Source organism: Anticarsia gemmatalis, chromosome 16, assembly GCF_050436995.1.
Source record: "Anticarsia gemmatalis isolate Benzon Research Colony breed Stoneville strain chromosome 16, ilAntGemm2 primary, whole genome shotgun sequence".
Taxonomy (NCBI): Eukaryota; Metazoa; Arthropoda; class Insecta; order Lepidoptera; family Erebidae; genus Anticarsia; species Anticarsia gemmatalis.
This window is the reverse complement of record NC_134760.1, coordinates 8,478,854-8,498,223: the sequence shown is the minus strand read 5'-3', so window position 1 is coordinate 8,498,223 and position 19,370 is coordinate 8,478,854. Positions and strand designations below refer to the sequence as shown.

Here is a 19,370-nt window from a genome sequence, read left to right as displayed (position 1 = left end):
TTTATTCTTAATCCAAATAAAAATCCCGAAAACCTTTCATACATTTTTCCTTTTAATAATTATATTAAAGTGACCAGTATAACTTGGTCTTTGATTTAAGCAGTTGGTAAGGTTTACAGAGGTCAGAATAGTCTTCTGAATTGGTTTTAGGTAGCCCTTTCATGTTAAAGATTATACATGACAGCGGATTGGGTTTTATTGGGCTTAATATCTGAGTTATAAAGTGGGGACAAATGTTCAAGAATTCGGAAGTATTTAGCTAGTTCAAAGGAAGTGGATATTTGGACAAGAAGACATGAATATAAATAAAATCGGAAAAACTTGGGGGAAAAATAAATTACTAATACCCAGAGGCTCTTTTTTCAATTCGCCTTATTGATAAAGACGTAATCTTTTTCTAGTTTTACGCATAGGAGATATAATTCTTCCATTCAATGGTTTACAATTGTTCATTTATGAACTAACTTAAATAATAAACGTTACTATCAATTAAATCATAATCAAACTAAATCTTAAAACGACTATTAGCAATTGTACATGAGAGTAAGTACATATTATGTTTGTTTTGTATTACAAATAGATTACTAATTTAGTTTCACGACATTAATTTTATGATTATTCGAAGATGATTGTTAATTTTACTCAGATATTTAGTTGATATACTTACTAAAAACTAATTACCCATTCACATTATCAATTTCGAAGTTTATTCCTAATTCCTGCGCACAAAATTCTCTTTTCAGTACAACTACTTACGTTAACAAAGCACTAAAATTTTACTCACGTCTTTTGAGAGAAGCTCAATAATTGAGTTAGGCTTTAGAGTGGACATAGACTCTTGACAAAAGGGCACTGCTAATAGGAACCTCCGATGGAACTATTAAATAGATCCTCTACCTTGTAAAGAGACAGAGATAGGAATTCGTATTTTTTACTTTTCTAGATTTGTTTAAAAAAGACGTTTGTTTTTGTGATTTTGTGGTGTTGGTAGGTTAATAAAATGTCATTTGAATAATAATATTATTATAGAATTTTAAAACGTGGTTTAATTTTGTTATTTAAATGATTGATTAGATATAATGTGTTTTTTTTAATAAATAATAATACGTTAGGCTTAATAAATTACAAATGAAATTACTATTAAAAATATAAAATACTAGCTGACCCGCGCAACTTCGCTTGCGTCACATAAAAGAGAATGGGTCAGAATTTTCCATGTTTTTGTAACGCTTTTTACTGTTAGGTACTCTGCTCCTAGTGGTCGTAGCATGATGATATAAAATATGCTTTTTTTTCACTAAAAATATTCTCAAAATTATTTATATCTCTTAGTATAACGAAGTCGCGCTAAGGCATATCCGCCATTAAAACAGTTGCCATGGCAACGGAATTTTGTTGATTCAATGGCGACTTCGTTGAATCTTCTGAATTTTCCCGGAAAATGCGTCATTTTCCCGGGGTAAAAAGTAGCCTATGTCCTTTCTCGGGTATAAAAATATCTCCATACCAAATTTCATGCAAATTGGTTCAGTAGTTTAGACGTGATTGAGTAGCAGACACACAGACAGACAGACAGACAGAGTTACTTTCGCATTTATAATATTAGTATGGATTATGCATGCATGGAATTCCTTTCAATCGTAACCATTTCTAACAGAACAAGCGTTGTTTGAGACATTTTACGAATTATTTTATATACAGCTAGCAAATTACATTTTTAAACCTAAAAATAATATATCACCAAACACATAGTACATCTATTACTGTGTAGTATCTAGTACTTTATCTACGTATGTAGTCTGGAGTAATGAGAAGAATTTAATTAGCACGAGTACACATCTAAAGAGACAGCCAATACTAATTACGTTTAGATATATTTGATCAGAGTAGTAATATTTTTTTTTAGTAGTTCAGTACATATATTAGTATTTGATGACTCGATATAATTATTACTTAATTATTTATGAGAAGAATTGGGTTATGTGTATTTACATATTTTTTATCATTTTATAGTAGTAATTAACATCTTCCTACGGCTTTTTTCGTTTTCTTTTCGGTTTCGAAAAACATATTATTAACGAAATTCAATTTTTTAGTACCTACATATATACGATATATTTTTTGACAAAACAATAATATTATAGTCTATCCCAGAGATATTAAAGTGCCAGGAAAGATGTTAACTATATAAATGATCATAAAACTTAAGGAAATACCATTGAAAAATAAACTGCTTGTGTCCAATTAAAATAATGATAGGACTCGTGGATATAATAATAGAGGGCAATGTTGTGCTTGTCCCCTTTTAATATATAGGGATATAAATGGGTAAACGCACAAAAAATGCCATGCAATTTTTATAGCCTTGAAGAAACATTTTAATTAAAAACCAAATTATTTATTTAAAATAATAAAAAAGGAATCTAACCCTCTTATTCATAAAAATATATGAAGTTATGAAACGCTTATAAAGAGTTTTGTTTCTTTCGCTCTTTAGCGAAATTAAAAAGAGAAAACATATTTTAGTAGTGTTTTAACTAAAATAGGTTTATAGTGTGTTTATGAATAAGAAGGTAAGTGTTCAGGGATACTTAGATTTCTAACATCAAAGTCCTTGTTTCGATACTCATATCAGGTAGAGAGGTTAACGTATTTTTTTCTTACGCGGGTTACAGAACTAAATTAGAGCTTTGCTACATGGAAACTATATGCGGAAAGAATCACAAATTATCATTAATTTTGGATAACTAAATTGATGAAGTTCAAACATTAGACGTTTAAAGAAATAATTTTTAATAACATGAAGATGTATGCAACGCACAGCCAGAAGAAGACAGATATTACCTGAGTCTCAATAACATACCAATAAGTACTGGCCAGTGTTTCCCTACGTCTTCAAGGCAAACACTGCGTAAGGATATAAATATTAATAATTTGGACGCATATATTTGGTCACTTCTCTGTATTTAGTTAAACGCAGCGATGAGGTTTCAAGGAAACACTGCCTCGGTGATTCCCAGTACCCAACGCGTAATGTATTGACAATGATAAGTGTCGTCTGATTTAATATAGAAAAATCTATATTTTATGGTTTTTGCAAGAAATATTATACATAATAACCGATTTATTTTATTTATTTATATAGGTATAAAGTTCTTAGCTATGCTTAATTATAGCTTAAGTATGCCGTATAACGTTCTTAACAATTTTTTGCATGTTGCATGAGTTTCTTATCTATTGTTTTCAAGGAAGTATAAAGTTAATATGTTGTTTATTATTTTTATCTATTTTATGTAGTATTAATTATTATTATTAGAATCAATCTAATTAAGAACACCTGCAGTTCCTTTGTCGCAATCATTAGAATTAATTAAACAAACAGGAAAAGGTACATAGATACCGTGTTAATTATTATTTATTGTATTTATGTCTTTTTGTGTCTTTAAATATCTTAACCCCACAGTTACAGCCAGTGAAAATCAAAATCAAATCATTTATTCATTTAGGTCAAGTGCTGACACTTACGATAGTCAATGATACAGAGAGTGAATTTACCGCCAGTTCGGAAGGTAGGGCCAATGAGAAGAGCTGGCAGTTACAATCGATCTCATTTGTTTATTCTACCAACGGTAGCCTAGACTAAAACTATCTCAATGAAAGCACTGAGTTTGGTTACGTGCCCAGTAAATGGCAATAGATTTGCTAACTATACACACGTCAGCTATGCCATAATATAATATGTATATGTACTTCTTTTTTTCAAGACAACTCCCGCACTAAGCAATGCTCTTGTGTCGCAGAGACATTAACAAACATACAAATAACGGACACAAATTACAACCAGACTCGATACAATTATTTGAGAATCGCACAAATAATTGTTCAGTTTGGGAATCGAACCCGACAACCTCCCGAAGCAGTAGCGGCATGGCGCCACGGAGGCAGTCTACATACATGAAACCGATATTATAAATGGCGAAACGTGATACTCTTTTGTACATCTCCGCCTACATCCTATACATCGACATAACACTCCTAATAGACATGATGTCCGTCATCATTAAGCTAGCCTTTCTTCCAACTATTTTGGAGTCGGCTTCCAGTCTCAATGGATACAGCTAAATACAGGTATTTTACATGGAGTGACCGCTTACGGACCTCCACGGCGTGATATCCAAAAAATATAAAAATACCAGCAAACAATTTAAAAATAGCTGTAAAGAAATTTTCCTGCAAGTAGAGCGTGTTCCCAAAATCCATTTGTCTGAATTATGAGAAGTATACGTCTCGCGAGATTAACGTCTATCAAAGCGGAGGATTTGTCACTTTAGCCGCTTCCATGCCTTCCACGCAAGTAACAAGCCAATTAGGACGTGAGAAATGAGGAGGCCTCAACGTTACACACTTATTAATCTTGTGGAAAACAAAATGTGTGATGAGCATGCAATTTTTAAGTACCAATACGTACATAAATAAGTACATTTATACATACTATCATACATAATATGACGCCCGTTATACCCGCAGCTGTATAGGTAAGGGTGTATCAAATATGTACACACGCGTTTTGCCATTTACAAATAGTCAGTTGTCTTTGTATACAAACTGCATCAACAATTAATCGATCTTTCTCACATGTCCGTCCACATTCATAGTCATCGCTCGTCTTTTAACATGGCTATCTTTCCTTCTTACACCATGATAAAGACTATCCGCTATGGTTTACTATGGTTAAGTAGGTTTTTAACCTATTCACGGAATGGCTTATTCTTAAATGGACTTATTCTTAAATTCTTAAAATTACCTATTTAAAGAAACAACTAATTTCTTCCTGCATTATCCCCAAAGTGCATCTAATAACAATTAAGGACTACTATAACATCAGAAGTTTATTATGATGACTTATGTTTAAATCTTCGTCATTGACATGTAGTAATGTATTTCTCATCAATGCCTACGTAAATCAATCAACATAATACATAGAAAAGGCAATCACTTAGTCATATATATGCTGTTTTATGGATGTGGGTTTTTCCTAATCATATATTATTGTAAAATTTATCATTTTTTATGAGTGGTTGAGGTAGGTCGTAGGAATTAATGGAAATAAATAACATATTTCCATATTCTATTCTAGTTATGTCTTAGATAACCTGTCTCAGTCGATTAATATAAGAACGTATTTTTGATATGAATCTTAAATTCGGTTACGAGATTTTGCGCAATTTATGTAATCTGTTCAATTATTCTAATTCCTGTAGGTACCTTACTGTAAAATAAGCGAAGTATGTTTTAAGAAGTTTTATTCTTCTCTTATCTTCCTTTCATCATACAAAATCTTATATGTTCTCTGGTCTAAATCACGCCGTCTACCCTTATTGGTAGCAGGCGTGATTTTATGTATTTGTTTTTACAATATCACTTGTCAGTTGTCAGTGGAAACTGAAAAAATAACACACATATATATGTGTTTTCTACGATGGATAATTTATTCGATTTCACAATAAATGTGACATGAGAAATGGAATTTGGAATCAAAATTAACTAGGTTCTATTTGCTCTTAGTACACAACAATACTGAACAAACGAAGTTATCTCTGCAGGGCTCGTAAAACTAACCATGGCCCTAATACTAGTACTACAGTACACAAAATTAAACAATGCTTGAAGGTTGACTCATAAAACTGCTCTTATTAATAAAATACATATTATATATAGTACAGTGTAGGGTTTTTCCTAATAGGGATTTTCCGTATAAGTTTGAAGTGAAGGAAGTATAAAGCTTGAAAGAGATTCAAACATAATTATGACAAATTTCTCTATTTATAGGAACTCAATTTGATGCACATTTAAAAAAAAATGGTGGTCTATCGATTGCCTAAGAATAAGAAGATTTTAAAGCACCTTAACGTTTGTAAAGGTGTCTGAAATTTTTAACAAGTTAGCAATAAACGAATCTACGGGCCTACGAAACGTAATCTTGAAAAAGTGTAATAATATAATTCAGATCTTGAATACTTATATTTTCTTGAATTTTTATGTTAAACGATGAACTTAACGCTTTAATTAAAGTTTAATACAGAGAGCTTACATTCGATATTTTAACTCAAAAGTGTTAATAAAATCACTTAGAAAAACCACTCTTAAGAGTTTTAGAGTTAGTTGTAAAGAGTGACGTAACAAAATAAATAGTACTTTTAATTTCTAGAACTAAAATATTGATAAACGTCATAAGATTCCACTTCAAAATGAATTCGTAAAACCTCAAGTGTGGGGAAATCCGTTTAAAGTAAAACCTACGATGCATTATGCGTCACACCTCACCGGTCAAGATAACCCCGTCTCTCTTACACGCACTGGTTTTACAACTAGCTATCTCCTTCCCACGCGATTGGGTCTTTTATTTTGTTTATATATAAAATGTGAGGCGCGTTTGTATTCATTAGTTTGTTTACGTCTGTAAAGTGAACATCTTATAATAAAATTAAAATATTATACTATTATTAGAATTCGTTCTATTGTGTCTGTGATCTTGTTTAGTGAGAAATAAATTCGTAAGTATATTCTTTTTGCATTAATTTAGTCGTCTGGGAAAATATATAATTAATTAAAATTCATTTTTGTAACGAATAAAAGGATTTCATAGCACAGTTAAGAATATGCTATTTTTAAGCTTTATTTCCGTTTCATCAATTGTTTTATCATTTAAAATACAGCATATTTTCATTTCGCTGTTTCCTTAAAAAGTACTTCTTCCGATCAATGACCTGTTGTCTATCATAGACAAGTCACCAATAAGTTTTTTATTTATTCTGAACGGTACATCAAACTGGCCATCTTTACCTAAAAACAAGCCATTAAACAAGGAAAAAGAAAAGTTGAGTATTCGGCGTTTTACTTGGCAAACAACAAAAAAGGCTAATATGTTTTTATAGTGGGTGCCTAGTTTAAGACGCTTTGTTATCCTCAACCAACGTTCTTCTGCGGTACTGATAATAATATCTCTTTGAACCTAGGATCTATTACAAAGGAAATAGGGATTTATTTAGTACTTGTATACTATAGGTAGAACGCATACTAAATATTTTGTAGTAGTATGTGTATCTAGTCAGAACTGGATACTCATACGTACGCATATACCTTAGACTCATTTTTCTTCGGCGCCTGACGGCTCGCGTGGTGCTTTCGTCATTCGTATGTTTGTAAAAGATCCGTGAAATAAACTCATCTTAGTACAGAAACGAATGGTTTTGAGGAGCTACTTTTATAGATATTTTATAGTATATTTTTCAAAAAGCCAGCTCCCATATTCATACAGTTGATGTTTACGTCTGTAATAACTAACACATTTTATTATCAATATAATCACGACAGAGGTCAGCTATCAGCTTTGTGGTTTTATTGCGGTTAGTAACGCTTGTGATAAGAAACACGTATACTACTGCTATTATAGCAAACCCATTACTGTCCCATTGCTGGACATGGGTCACATACAGTACGATATGGGTTAAACGCTAGTCCTACCTCAGTCCTAATTTGTTTGAAACTTGACACCTTTTACTTCCTGGTATTTTCCCTTTACAATTAAAACGATACGTCTAGCTAGTCCGCAACCTTAAAGCTTAACATTTCCCCTATTTCCGCGGTAACATTTTAAAATATCTTGTGCTTATGTTCGTTGTTCCTGGTCTAAACTTAAAACTTGACTTTGAACTATTTCTAAAATAGTTACGAAAGACAGAAAGACAAAATTTGCATCAGTAATACTTACTGGTATGAAGTAAAGATAGACTAGAATGTCTTTCGGAGAACTTAAAAAAAACTGAAATTTTGCTATTAAGTTTCTGCGTGGAATATCACGAGTTATGATTCTCCTCAGTAAACTTCCTTTGCTTTAATTGCAGCATGCAAAATACCTGTTTAATAAACTATGTTAATTAATTAAATGCAAGAGGAAGTTGAACTTATGTGTCATATTTGTTTATTTCTATTTATTTACTTCTCTACAAGCCACAAATGGCTTTAATACAGGAAATGACTTGCATTATTACTAATTGTCATGCAGGCAATTAAGTTACATTGTTGGTTACAAACTGATTTTAAACTACTTAATAGATTTTTAGATAACGTCGTTTGATAGTTATTTATAGACTTTGTGCTACGTTTAACCAATTTTATTTAGATTAAAACAGTAATTTGAATTTTCATTCGGAAAATCGTAGTACCAAACTATCTTCCAATTATGTTATGGGATGTTTTTTGTACCAGTGAACACATAGACACATCATATAAATTTAATAGTAGACACAATAGTCTAAAAATAACATACTGGTCATAAAAACCAAATACTGCTTATTACTAATTAGAGCCTACTTTTCTTTTAAAAGATTATTTTTTACAATGTTTTCTTTTCCATTCCAGTAATCCACAATGAAGTTCCTCATAGTATTGTCAGCAGTCGTCGTCAGCTGCCTCGCTCAGCGATCACCGTACGCCGGCAGGCTGCCCATCGGCTTCCCATACGTGCCTCCAAGCACTGAAGCTCCGAGTGCCCTTTCTGACAGGTAACTATTCCACTTACTTTCCTAATCAAGGATAGTATTAGAGCTGCTATTAATCTGTTAGATAGTTAATTGATATTAATAGTTTTTTGCGTTATCTAGGTTTATTTTGATGCTATAGAATTCACCGTGATTGTTAAAGCGAATGTAATCTCTAAAAGAAAAATAGTAAGGTTTATAAAGTCACTACATTTTGTGCCTACAGCAATCAAAAATCTAGTTTGCTAAGATTCTAGAGATGTTTTATTTGACATTAGCGACTGAGGGACTTTGACGTGTAGTTACAAAACATTTAAGTGGTTGCTCATCGAAACTGTTGCAAACTGCAGCGGTAGAACCATAAAATAACTATGAGAACCTAGAAGTATTATGTATATTGAAAACTACCTCGTAAAATTTTAAGCGCTTTCTATTAATAAACTATTACAACCTAAATTCAAGTTTCTAGGTCTAGAGAATTTATCAAAAGTTATTAAAATTCTTCACTAATCGTGAATTAAGTTGTTTTTAACGACTTTTATAATTGTGACGTCGAATGATGCGTCTATTGACGTTCAGAGACAGGTTTTTAATAGTTTTAGACTTTTATTTACTCTATGTTGGGACTTGATGTCATGCTTTAATTTTATTCATTCTGCAAGGTCATCTTTCAAATTTGTTTGAAATAAGTACGCAGATTAACCTGTAATTGCGATTGTGCAAATTCTAGAACATATCGTTCCACTTTTAGCTCTTAAAATCACACTCGCACACCACATATCTTACTATTAAAAAGGCGATAAACTCCCATATTGCAACCTTGTCACAGTCCAGGGCAGCATCTTCCTTCACCAATTTCCTTCAGCCTAAAAAAATACGGTCGAACACTTGAACGTGTTCAAAGTATAATAGTAAACTTTTGCAATTAGTTTCTTTTTGAATTTACGACAAATGAAGTTAGAATCAAACACAAAATAATAAACGGTATTATTAACTTGATCGATTTTCTATTCCAGATTCGGCGAAGGCGGTACCACAACCACAATGAGACTGCCAATAGAAGCTTACGGTGACGCTGAATTAGTCAAAAGACTTAGCGCTCTACCGATCGACCAGCAACCCTTCTGGTTGCTGAACTGGAAAGCCCTTGAAGAAAACAGGAACAGACCACAAAACTTCCCGCAAAGAGGGAACAGCTTCGTTGATAGCAATGCTAATGCTGTGTTTGTTTAAATATTATTAATTAGTTCCTAAATGTAATTGTTGATTTCTAATATTATATGCAGGTTAACGTGAGCACTCAATAGTAATGTCAATGCAGACAGGGACTAAATGGACCCTTGGAATGCACGATTTATCCTCCACCACCTCGCATTCAAGGTTCTATACTAAGTTGTCGGCCTATACCAAGCACAGGCAACATTTGTTACTTTGATCTAGAATAAATCTGTTGGTAGCCTTTTCTAAAATATAGAGCCATAGTTATTATTGGGGGGTCATGTTAATCATCATATACCTAATATTAAAATAATATAAGATTAAGTGTGGTGCCAAAGCATTTTAAAATAATATGAAAATTGTAATTAAGTGAACAAGGTCACAAGTTATCATACTACATGCGAAGTCACAAAATTAATTATTAAACTATATGAATAAGAAGAAAAGTGACTGATTTTCATTCATGATTTTGATTAATGATCAGAAATTTTCATACTTGACTGCCATTTACAAACATGTTTTTGATTTATTTTACAAAATAATGTACTTAACAAATGGTGCAAAAATAAAATACTTTGTTTTTTAATTTAGTATTTTCACTACCCTTGCATTAACAAATCAAATGTTGTTTTGATTGACACATTGCAACGCGATTTTCAACATGCGCGATCAACGAATTACAAATAGAGAGTGTTCAACAATAAAAAACTACTATCTGAAGAAAAAGTTCCTACAAAATACGCTATGTCTACTGTTCACGGCATTTCGCACGAAATGTGCTTTATGCTTCATTTCCAATAGTTGATAGTTAAAATTATTATTATATCCCTGGTCACGTCGGAAAAAATAAAAATTGGATTTATTCATCAATTTCGTATATTTTCTCACCAAATGGAAGGCCTCTCACTCGGCCACCACTAATGACAATATAATTAAGTTCAATTAATTTTATTACAAACCTTCCTGTTTAGATGGTGCTAATGATTTCATAAATTACACCTTTATTCGCTTAATGGCCGTTCACAAATTTGTTTTAAGTAATATTTCCTAAATTGCTTTAAATTGTTTGACAAAACAAAATTATTCTGAAGTAATTAATGCAATTAATTGTTTTAATGAATTCAGTCTCAGTTTTAACGCTCAAAGTTTCGTTATTAGCTAACTCACTGATGTTTATGATAAACTTTCGCAGTTATTCATAAAACTATTTAAATTTGTTTTTGTACAAGAGCAATGAAGTTGACTAAATGTAACGGCTATCGCGATTTTCTATCACTATCAAAGACCGATAACTGGCTAGCTATTAACAAATGTATAAAATTCAAATCAGCGCCCCTAGCGTATATCTTCGGGGTTAATTTAAAGTACATTTTAACTGTCTAATGGTCGATACTCGATATATGGTATTCGATCGTATCGATTGAATAAAACTGCGCTACTGTAAACCACTTTAACAATATGCGTGGCACAAATGTAAATAACTATTTAAAATGAATTTATGTCATTATATAATTGGTGCATTCGAGAGGAAAAGAAGTCTAACAAACTTTCAATATTAAAATAGTAGTGGGTAATATTCGTAGTTAAAATCCATACTTAACATTTAAATGTAACCCAACGGTCTGCGAAGAACAGATAGTAAGTGCAGTTGAAGTAAGAAATGAAGCCCATTATAATATGAATGAAAATTTTAAATTCTCTCTTGAAGATCGTTTCAATGTTTTCTTAGAGTTTGCCATTATACGGTCAAGAAAGTTGTTATCCCTCTCTATTTTATTCCTTCACTTATTACTTGCTGAATTTTTATTTAAAACTACATTTTACATTGAAGACAAATTGAATAAAAAAATAAGAAAAATTGATAATATTTTGACAATCTTTTTAACTGTTGTCGTAGGTCCAACCGTAACCAAATCTGTAACCTGTACATCGCGGACTTAAGCCTTAACCTTTCCTCCATTTTGAGAGTTTTAACTTATTCTGAGAGGAAGCTTTCACTCAGCCGCTTCTTACTGCCGGTTAAAGATCTTCACGAATTAAATTTGTCACAAGTATTGTTATTCCTATGTATAATAAGTAATAGTAACATAATATTTTTTTATAAAAAATATCGATAACTATAAAATAGTGGTAAGAAATCACCTCTCTAAAATGAAGTCAATATTCCGAACAGTAAAACCAAAAAAACATCTCGTATAATCGAGCAATTCACATCAATATCTATTACACTCTAGCCTATAAATACGCGTGTCAATTTACAAAAAAAATATGTGCGTCATTCCTTTAAGGGCAAATTTCACAAATTGACATTTATATGGGAAAACGGGACGAGGAATGGCGACGTCTCCCATAAAAATATAGGTAAGTGACATAATAATATAACGTTCGGGTAGTTTATTGCAACGAATGAAAATATTGCATTATGGACTTTATTGAAATGTATTGGAGGTTTTTTGAATGTTGGTTTTAATTAGATAATTAGGACGGGTAATAACTAAACGGAAATAGAACGGTAGTCTAAAATTTTATGTCCTGATTCAACTATATTATTTTTCTTTAAATACACTGCTGTCTCGCTGCTGTGCAAGGGTCTCCTTCCGAATTCGAGGGATGGGTTAGGCCTTGAGTATGTTCTTACATGATTTTTTCAAGCAGAAGAGAGAGAGAGAGAGAGAGAGAGAGAGAGCAGGAGAGAATTATTAAGCTCCAATATAAAAGGAAATAATATATTGTTTACGATAACTATTTTTGGGATGTCAAACCTGAAAACCACATGATAACAGATTGTATAGTCATATCTACAACAGTTAATGCCAATAGGCAAAGGCAATAATTATTTGTAAATTCAAAACTACATAAAATATACGATATGAATGGTAATGTATCAAATATTTATTCAATCTTTATTAAAACACAGCAATACAATTAATTTATGTTAATTTAAACCCTAATTAATAAATTACCAAAAGCCAAAACAAATAATATTAATAATGAATTTGTTTTCTCTGCTTCGATAGAGATCAGCCAACTGTTGTCATAACTGTTTCAATAACGAGATATCGATGAATCATAATTACTAAATTATGACACTTCGTACACTCGGCTCGACTTTCGAATAACGCTTTTTCATTAAAGCTTTGTTTTGCTATCCAGTTTTAACTCAGCAAGTTGTTGTGTTCAATGTTATTGTAGAATCTATACTAATATTATAAAGCTGAAGAGTTTGTTTGTTTGTTTGAACACGTTAATCTCAGGAACTACTGGTTCGATTTGAAAAATTATTTCAGTGTTTGATAGTCCAGTTATCGAGGAAGGCTATAGGCTATATATCATCACGCTACGACCAATATTAGCAGAGTAGTAATAAAAAATATTACAGAAACGGGGAAAATTATGACCTATTCTCTCTTATTTGACGCAAGCGAAGTTGCGCGGGTCAGCTAGTATATTATAACAGCCAGTTTCGAGGCTTATTGCTAAGTACCGCATAACCTATCCGGCAGATTAACTAAAAGGAAATGTCAAAAAACCAAAACAACCGTCCCGCACAAGTTCCACCTAATGGCCAATATTTATTAAAAGCTGGTGGAATTGACGATAATACTTAACAAGGCTCGTATAAAAGTATACTAACTCCATCTAGTGGTAGTTCCTAAAACTACGCACATGCAAAACACCGTAAAAAGCCTTTGACTTTTACATTATCGTTACAACGAACTATCAATACTCAATATAAAATAACAATCTAAATATTGAACGATGCAATTCAATTAAATGCACAAATTATTTTTTATTTTCATTATTTGTAATTTTTTCATAAACTTAGTAGTCAACTTAGAGTCAAAGTTGTTCAAATCGCCCGAAACCTTTGATAGTTTTTCCACTGTTGACTTAGCAGGCAACAAGCGAGATCGATATGTTTACGTGCTCTCCAAAGCATGGAGACGCTCAGTTCAAATAGGCTAAGCGGCCACCCATCCATAGAATGACCGCACCAGAGATTTGTCGACCGGCTGAATGTTCAATTCAAAACTACAATATAAATATTGAACGTTTCAATTGTATGAAATAGCACGAGCCGTTAAAATAATAGAGTAGGTTTGTTGTTTATTGTTCTGTAACGAACTGTTGACAAAATAAGGTAGCTAATTGGATTCAAAATAGTTACCGTTGTTATTGTTTTGTTCTGTCACTCTTTTATTTATATAAATTCATTTATTTAGCTTTCATGGGTCTTTTTGAGCCTGAATAAATAGGTTAATATGCCAAAATATACACACACTTTAATGCTATGACTGATGATCCCGAGGTGATAGAATAGAGACATTGATTCCCGGATCGGGCAAAGTGCCATTAGGCCTTTTTTATTTATATGAGTATATTCTGAACTGCCATGGGCTTTCTCATGATTCAATGGGTGTTTTACATTCAACGTGTGTGTGTAACTGACAGGCGTTTTAATAACTATCGTAATTTTTATGGCTTTTCTAGTATCTGCATAAGTATTTACATTCATTGTAAGTAACACATAGGAAGTCTTACATATGTAATTATGTAGTACAATGACTTTGTTTATAAGTTACATGTTTGTAGTCGGTATTTAACTAATAAACCAGACCAGCCCTTCACTTCGAGCTTCCGTATTTTGTGTTACTTTATTTTCACAACTGTTGCTCTTATATGCTACTAAAACATTTATTTTTCTTATTAAACACTTTTAATAAACCTTTGCTGTCACATTGCTGGGCACAAATGAAAAACCAGAATGATGGGAAGGAGGTGTTCTTTTGCCCACTCAACGTAACCGGACAGAAAAGTAATTTTATTTTTTAATTAAAAAAAATACATTCAACTAATTTTTTTTTATACAATAATATTATTTTTACTAAATTACTCTTATACGCTTAATTATGTTTAAGACTAAAGGTCTACGCTAGAGAAGCTGAGCACGAACGGAGTACGGGCTAAGTATGTATCCATATAGTGAGGACTGACTTACAAGACTCAAGCGATTTACTTTCAAAACAAGACTATTTTCTTCGGCTCACACATTGCTCCTGCTCGGATCTCCTAGCAGACACTCATCTTAAGAGAAAAATTTACAAGCATATTTTTAAATCCCTATACATACATAAAATCATGTCTATCACGTTAGGCAGAGATCAAATAACAAATCTAACACTAAAATATTTGATAAAACTGCGCATGCCATAACGGTATGGAATCAATCTTGATAACATCATAATCAGTTTCTCCTATCGCTCTCTGTGCTACTTTCTTGTTGTACATGTTTTGTAATAGTCTGTTACGAAGCACTTGGACTTCGTAGTCTCTGTCATGGCATACATACATATGTACGGAAGCAAATAGCGCGAAGATCACGAATATGCTTGGGGACATGGTGACCTGAAAGTAAAAAATGCATCTTTTTGGTACTGCTTCTATTATTAAAATCCTATGACTTGACTGCATCCGTGGCACAATTTAAATTCCATTGCAAAAAGCTTCCATTGTGACGGGAGGTTGTGGGTTTGATCTCCATACGGAACAATTAAGTATTTTTGCGGTCTACAAATAGTTGTTTCGGTTCTAGTCATACCTTTGTTTCCGTTGTTCGTAAAGTCCCCGAGACACAAGAGAGTTTCTTAATGCGGGAGTTTTCTTTTCTAAATAGACATAAATTTAATGGATCCAAAATCTATTTTGTTGAGTACTAAAATATGATAATATGAAATTAAATACAACTTACAAATTTCACTTTCCACCAAGCGATGCGGTTTCCACTGACCAGTCCTCAAATGAAAAATTACTCCTTTAAAGTCCAGCGTTTATCAAAAAGTTTTTTTTTTATCGCAGAGATTACTAATTCATCTATCCATAATAATGTGAATAACTCAGTAGTGTACGATTTAATCCTTTATATATTTATTTTGCAGCATGCGTTATTATTTGGTCGACTGAACACCGATGCATGTTTATAGAACCCAATTTGTTTTTGAATGCATAACCATTAAATAAACTATTACATTTTGTAAGAAAACCAATATCGATTTACATGTTTGGTTTGAAAAAACTTAGCATTGGCATTCTAATCGTAATCTTGAACTTGACAATGTGATTTTATGTTTCGACGTGTTTTCTTCAATATTGATGTGGCGCCCATAGCCAGTTGCGCTCACCGGTCGGTAAACGATGAATGATTAAGCAAGCGCTGTTGCAGTCGTTCTATAGATAGGTGACCGCTTAGTGGCATCTGAACATCTCCGTGCTTCGAGCATTCGTATAAAGTCGATGCCGGTTGTTGTCCAGCAAGGTAAGAGTCGTTAAGCCATTTAAAGGCCTTATGGACGGCTTGACCAACTTTAGCAATAGGTTGACCTCTAACCATTCTATAATAAACTCAAAATAAAAAAATATATAGTTTTAAATAGTGTTGTTTATTTTAAAATAACTTACATTAATTTATATCTTTGCTCATAACAATACTAATAATACAAAAAAGTAACTTAAACCCTATTTTCATTGAACACACTCGGCCTTTGGGGGTAAGTCTGCGGGTTCTTTAAATGCTCAGCAATTTGGTCTCTATTTACGAAGAAGTAAGGTTGTTGATCAACTGGCATGTTTGACAGTTTATTTGCGTATACTCTGTCACCGTTCAGCGAGGCTGGTATAGGCTGGTCTCCGAAACGGTCTTCTAAGGGATCAGCTACAGCCGGGAATCCGATTGGTCGCTGACCGGCGTAGAATGGACGCTGGCAGAAGCAGGGAACGGCAGCTAAGATGAGCAGGATTAGTGGAGACATTTTCACCTGCAAGTAAGAAAAACATATTTAACAATAGGAATAGGGAATGCTGATATGAAGATACAATCAGTAGAAAATCCAAGTGCTACAGTGTAGTATTTTGTTTTAATACCAAATTTAATGTGACGAAAACATTGAAACATTGATAAGCATTAAATTTTTTCAACAGAATTATTAAGTATTAATTTGGTACATGAAATAATTATGACTTGATATTTTAGATATAATATTGATCTTACTAAACAACATTTAAATTAAACCTAAATCAAATGGGTTTGTAAATGCGCTTTTTGTTATAGTACTGCAACTCAATAATTGTCAACAGGAAACGGGTATTTATAAAAGAAAAATTACGTGTGCTCGCCATAATATTACTATTTTCTATTACCCTGTCGTAATCCCTGTTGACTGACGAATGTTAGAGACCAAATCTGTGCCAGATTCTCTGAACAGTGGACATTGTTAATTGGCGTCCTGTTAACGATTCTCAGTAGCGGGTTGGTTGGTAAATGGCAATTTACGAAATTAGTGGTTTTCAGGTCAGTTTCATTAAATTAGACAACTGCACGGGCTTTGTATATATTTTCCGTAAACAGCTGCAGTCCAAATTGTATAACTTTCATAGGCCTGTGTGAGTAAGACGAAAAAGATATTAGACAAAAGATCGGATTTATGAACGAACTCAGAATTTGAGCCTAAGAGATACAAGTCACAAACGACGTCAAAGCAGTCAATGTTTTTATACAGGACTAGCTGACCCGCGCAACTTCGCTTGCGTCACATTAGAGAGAATGGGTCAAAATTTTCCCCGTTTTTGTAACATTTTTTATTACTACTCTGCTTCTATTAGTCGTAGCGTGATGATATGTAGCTTATAACCTTCCTCGATAAATGGACTATCTAACACTGAAAGAATTTTTCAAATCGGACCAGTAGTTCCTGAGATTAGCGCGTTCAAACAAACAAACAAACAATCAAACAAACAAACTCTTCAGCTTTATAATATTAGAATAGATGAAAATCCTGAATTTAGAATTATTCTGAATCTAAAAAATATAATGAAATGTATTACAGAATAATTATACAATTTATAATTTGGCATTAATAATTTCAGTAAGATATAAGTAGACTGGCAGATTACACCTCAGAAACCAAGATCGCCTTTTGTAAATAAAATAAAATGCCTTTTGTTCTATGTAACATAATCGAGTCAACACACGCTTGCATAAACTTGACCCATATTTAGAGTATTTATGGTGCATACATATTATTCTACACCAGCAATTACCCTTACAAATGAAAACAAACGCAACCTAAGTACACAAGCTATAAAACAAATTATTGTTGGTAGAAAATTGAATTTGTGAATTACAGCACATATAATGCTTTGTTTTTCTTATCGTATGCGAAATAATATGCAATCATTTACATAGTATGTATGGAGTTAGTATGTCAAATCGTAGTTGACAATAAGAAACACTGTTCCTATTTTGCTACTGATTTTTTTACTCGACTTGTTAAGGTTTTAATTTCATTTCGTTTTATTTTAATGACCTTAAGTTTGGCACCAATAGTAGAAAAATAATTGACGATAGAGGTGAACGGTCACAGAAAAGACGAGATGCCAAAGTCCCATGTAATAGGGGAAAGACGAGAACATTCACCAAACACAATATTTTAAAATATATATGACTTTGTTGCCAAAATAATTTCTTTTGCACTGCTACATAATAAATTAAAAACACTTAGGAAAATGCGAAAACCCATTTAAAGACTGCGCAAATTACTTATTAACCGAGAATCGAACCTGGCACCAGCGGTTCATTCACAACGACAATACAATAAAATTTATCTTATAGCCACCGCACAGACTAGAACGTCACTGATTTCGAATTGAATAATATAATCACTAGTTCGAAAACACCAGTCCACTACTTACTTTTAACAGGACACAACAATATTCTAACGTTTTAAACTGCGATCGCGAAATGCACTGCGATATTTATAAACTAGCAAGTGTCAACGAGTGAGCGGTGCAGTTATCACAAGTAGAATGTCTGCAAAGTAACACATCCTACAATATATAGCGGTTTAGTTTATGCCATCGGGTAAATTTTGCACCTACTGGGTTCTCCACAGACCTCAATACGGGTAGTAATGCTACGATCTGGCCATGGTTAAATTTCAGGAAAGATGCAATTAACTTATAGGTACAGAATTGTATGAGTGCTGATGGAAAATATTTATTTTGATGTTTGACTTCTTAGATGGTAAATACAAAACATGCAACACTTTAGCTTTTTAAAAACAAGAAGGATTCCAAGCTTCTTTAATTTCTGCATTGAGCAATGAAAAGATAAAAAGTACTAAATTTTTTCATCTTTAATACCGTACAAAAACATAAACTACAATTTTAGATACTATAAACTAAAATTTTCTGTACTCGTTGAACGCACTAGGCCTATGCTGATAAGTATGAGGGAACTGCATGTGATTGTCAATATGTTCCTTATTTATGAGGTAAAAAGATTGATCTTGCTGTCGCATCTTGGTCAACTGGCTGGTAAACAAGCGGTCTCCGTTCAGCCGAGTTGGTACAGGCTGCTTTTGGAACTGGTCTTGGTGTTGAAACTGAATGTCTGGGTAGCCGATGGCATGGAGACCGGCGTAAGATGGCCGCTGGCAAAAGCATGGCACGATGGACATGATGAGGAGTAGGAATGGAGACATGGTAATCTGAAAGAGAGATGTTTTTATTTATCGAGCGTTTAGCATTACGATTAGCACGCAATGTTCGAGAAATTTA

General features: G+C 32.8%; 2 protein-coding genes across 2 annotated transcripts; one reads left to right on the top strand and one right to left on the bottom strand.

The window, feature by feature from the left end:
* The first annotated feature begins 6,441 nt into the window (after window positions 1–6,441).
* Window positions 6,442–10,344, top strand: LOC142979315 (uncharacterized). The gene is made up of 3 exons (XM_076124164.1): window positions 6,442–6,554; window positions 8,422–8,564; window positions 9,557–10,344. Exons 2-3 carry the CDS (start codon window positions 8,431–8,433, stop codon window positions 9,771–9,773), a joined length of 351 nt encoding a protein of 116 aa, XP_075980279.1. The 5' UTR covers window positions 6,442–6,554; window positions 8,422–8,430; the 3' UTR covers window positions 9,774–10,344.
* A 5,832-nt stretch (window positions 10,345–16,176) lies between these two features.
* Window positions 16,177–18,630, bottom strand: LOC142979353 (uncharacterized). Its single transcript, XM_076124218.1, has 2 exons — window positions 18,504–18,630; window positions 16,177–16,570 (listed from the first exon to the last, which is right to left on the bottom strand). The coding sequence occupies exon 2, from the start codon at window positions 16,562–16,564 to the stop codon at window positions 16,265–16,267; it is 300 nt and encodes a 99-aa protein (XP_075980333.1). The 5' UTR covers window positions 16,565–16,570; window positions 18,504–18,630; the 3' UTR covers window positions 16,177–16,264.
* Window positions 18,631–19,370: the final 740 nt, after the last annotated feature.

Coding starts and splice junctions, on each gene's coding strand:
- LOC142979315 (XM_076124164.1), top strand. CDS start 8,431: ATGAAGTTCCTCATAGTATTGTCAGCAGTCGTCGTCAGCTGCCTCGCT. Junction 8,565..9,556: donor CCGAGTGCCCTTTCTGACAG/GTAACTATTCCA, acceptor TTTCTATTCCAG/ATTCGGCGAAGGCGGTACCA.
- LOC142979353 (XM_076124218.1), bottom strand. CDS start 16,564: ATGTCTCCACTAATCCTGCTCATCTTAGCTGCCGTTCCCTGCTTCTGC.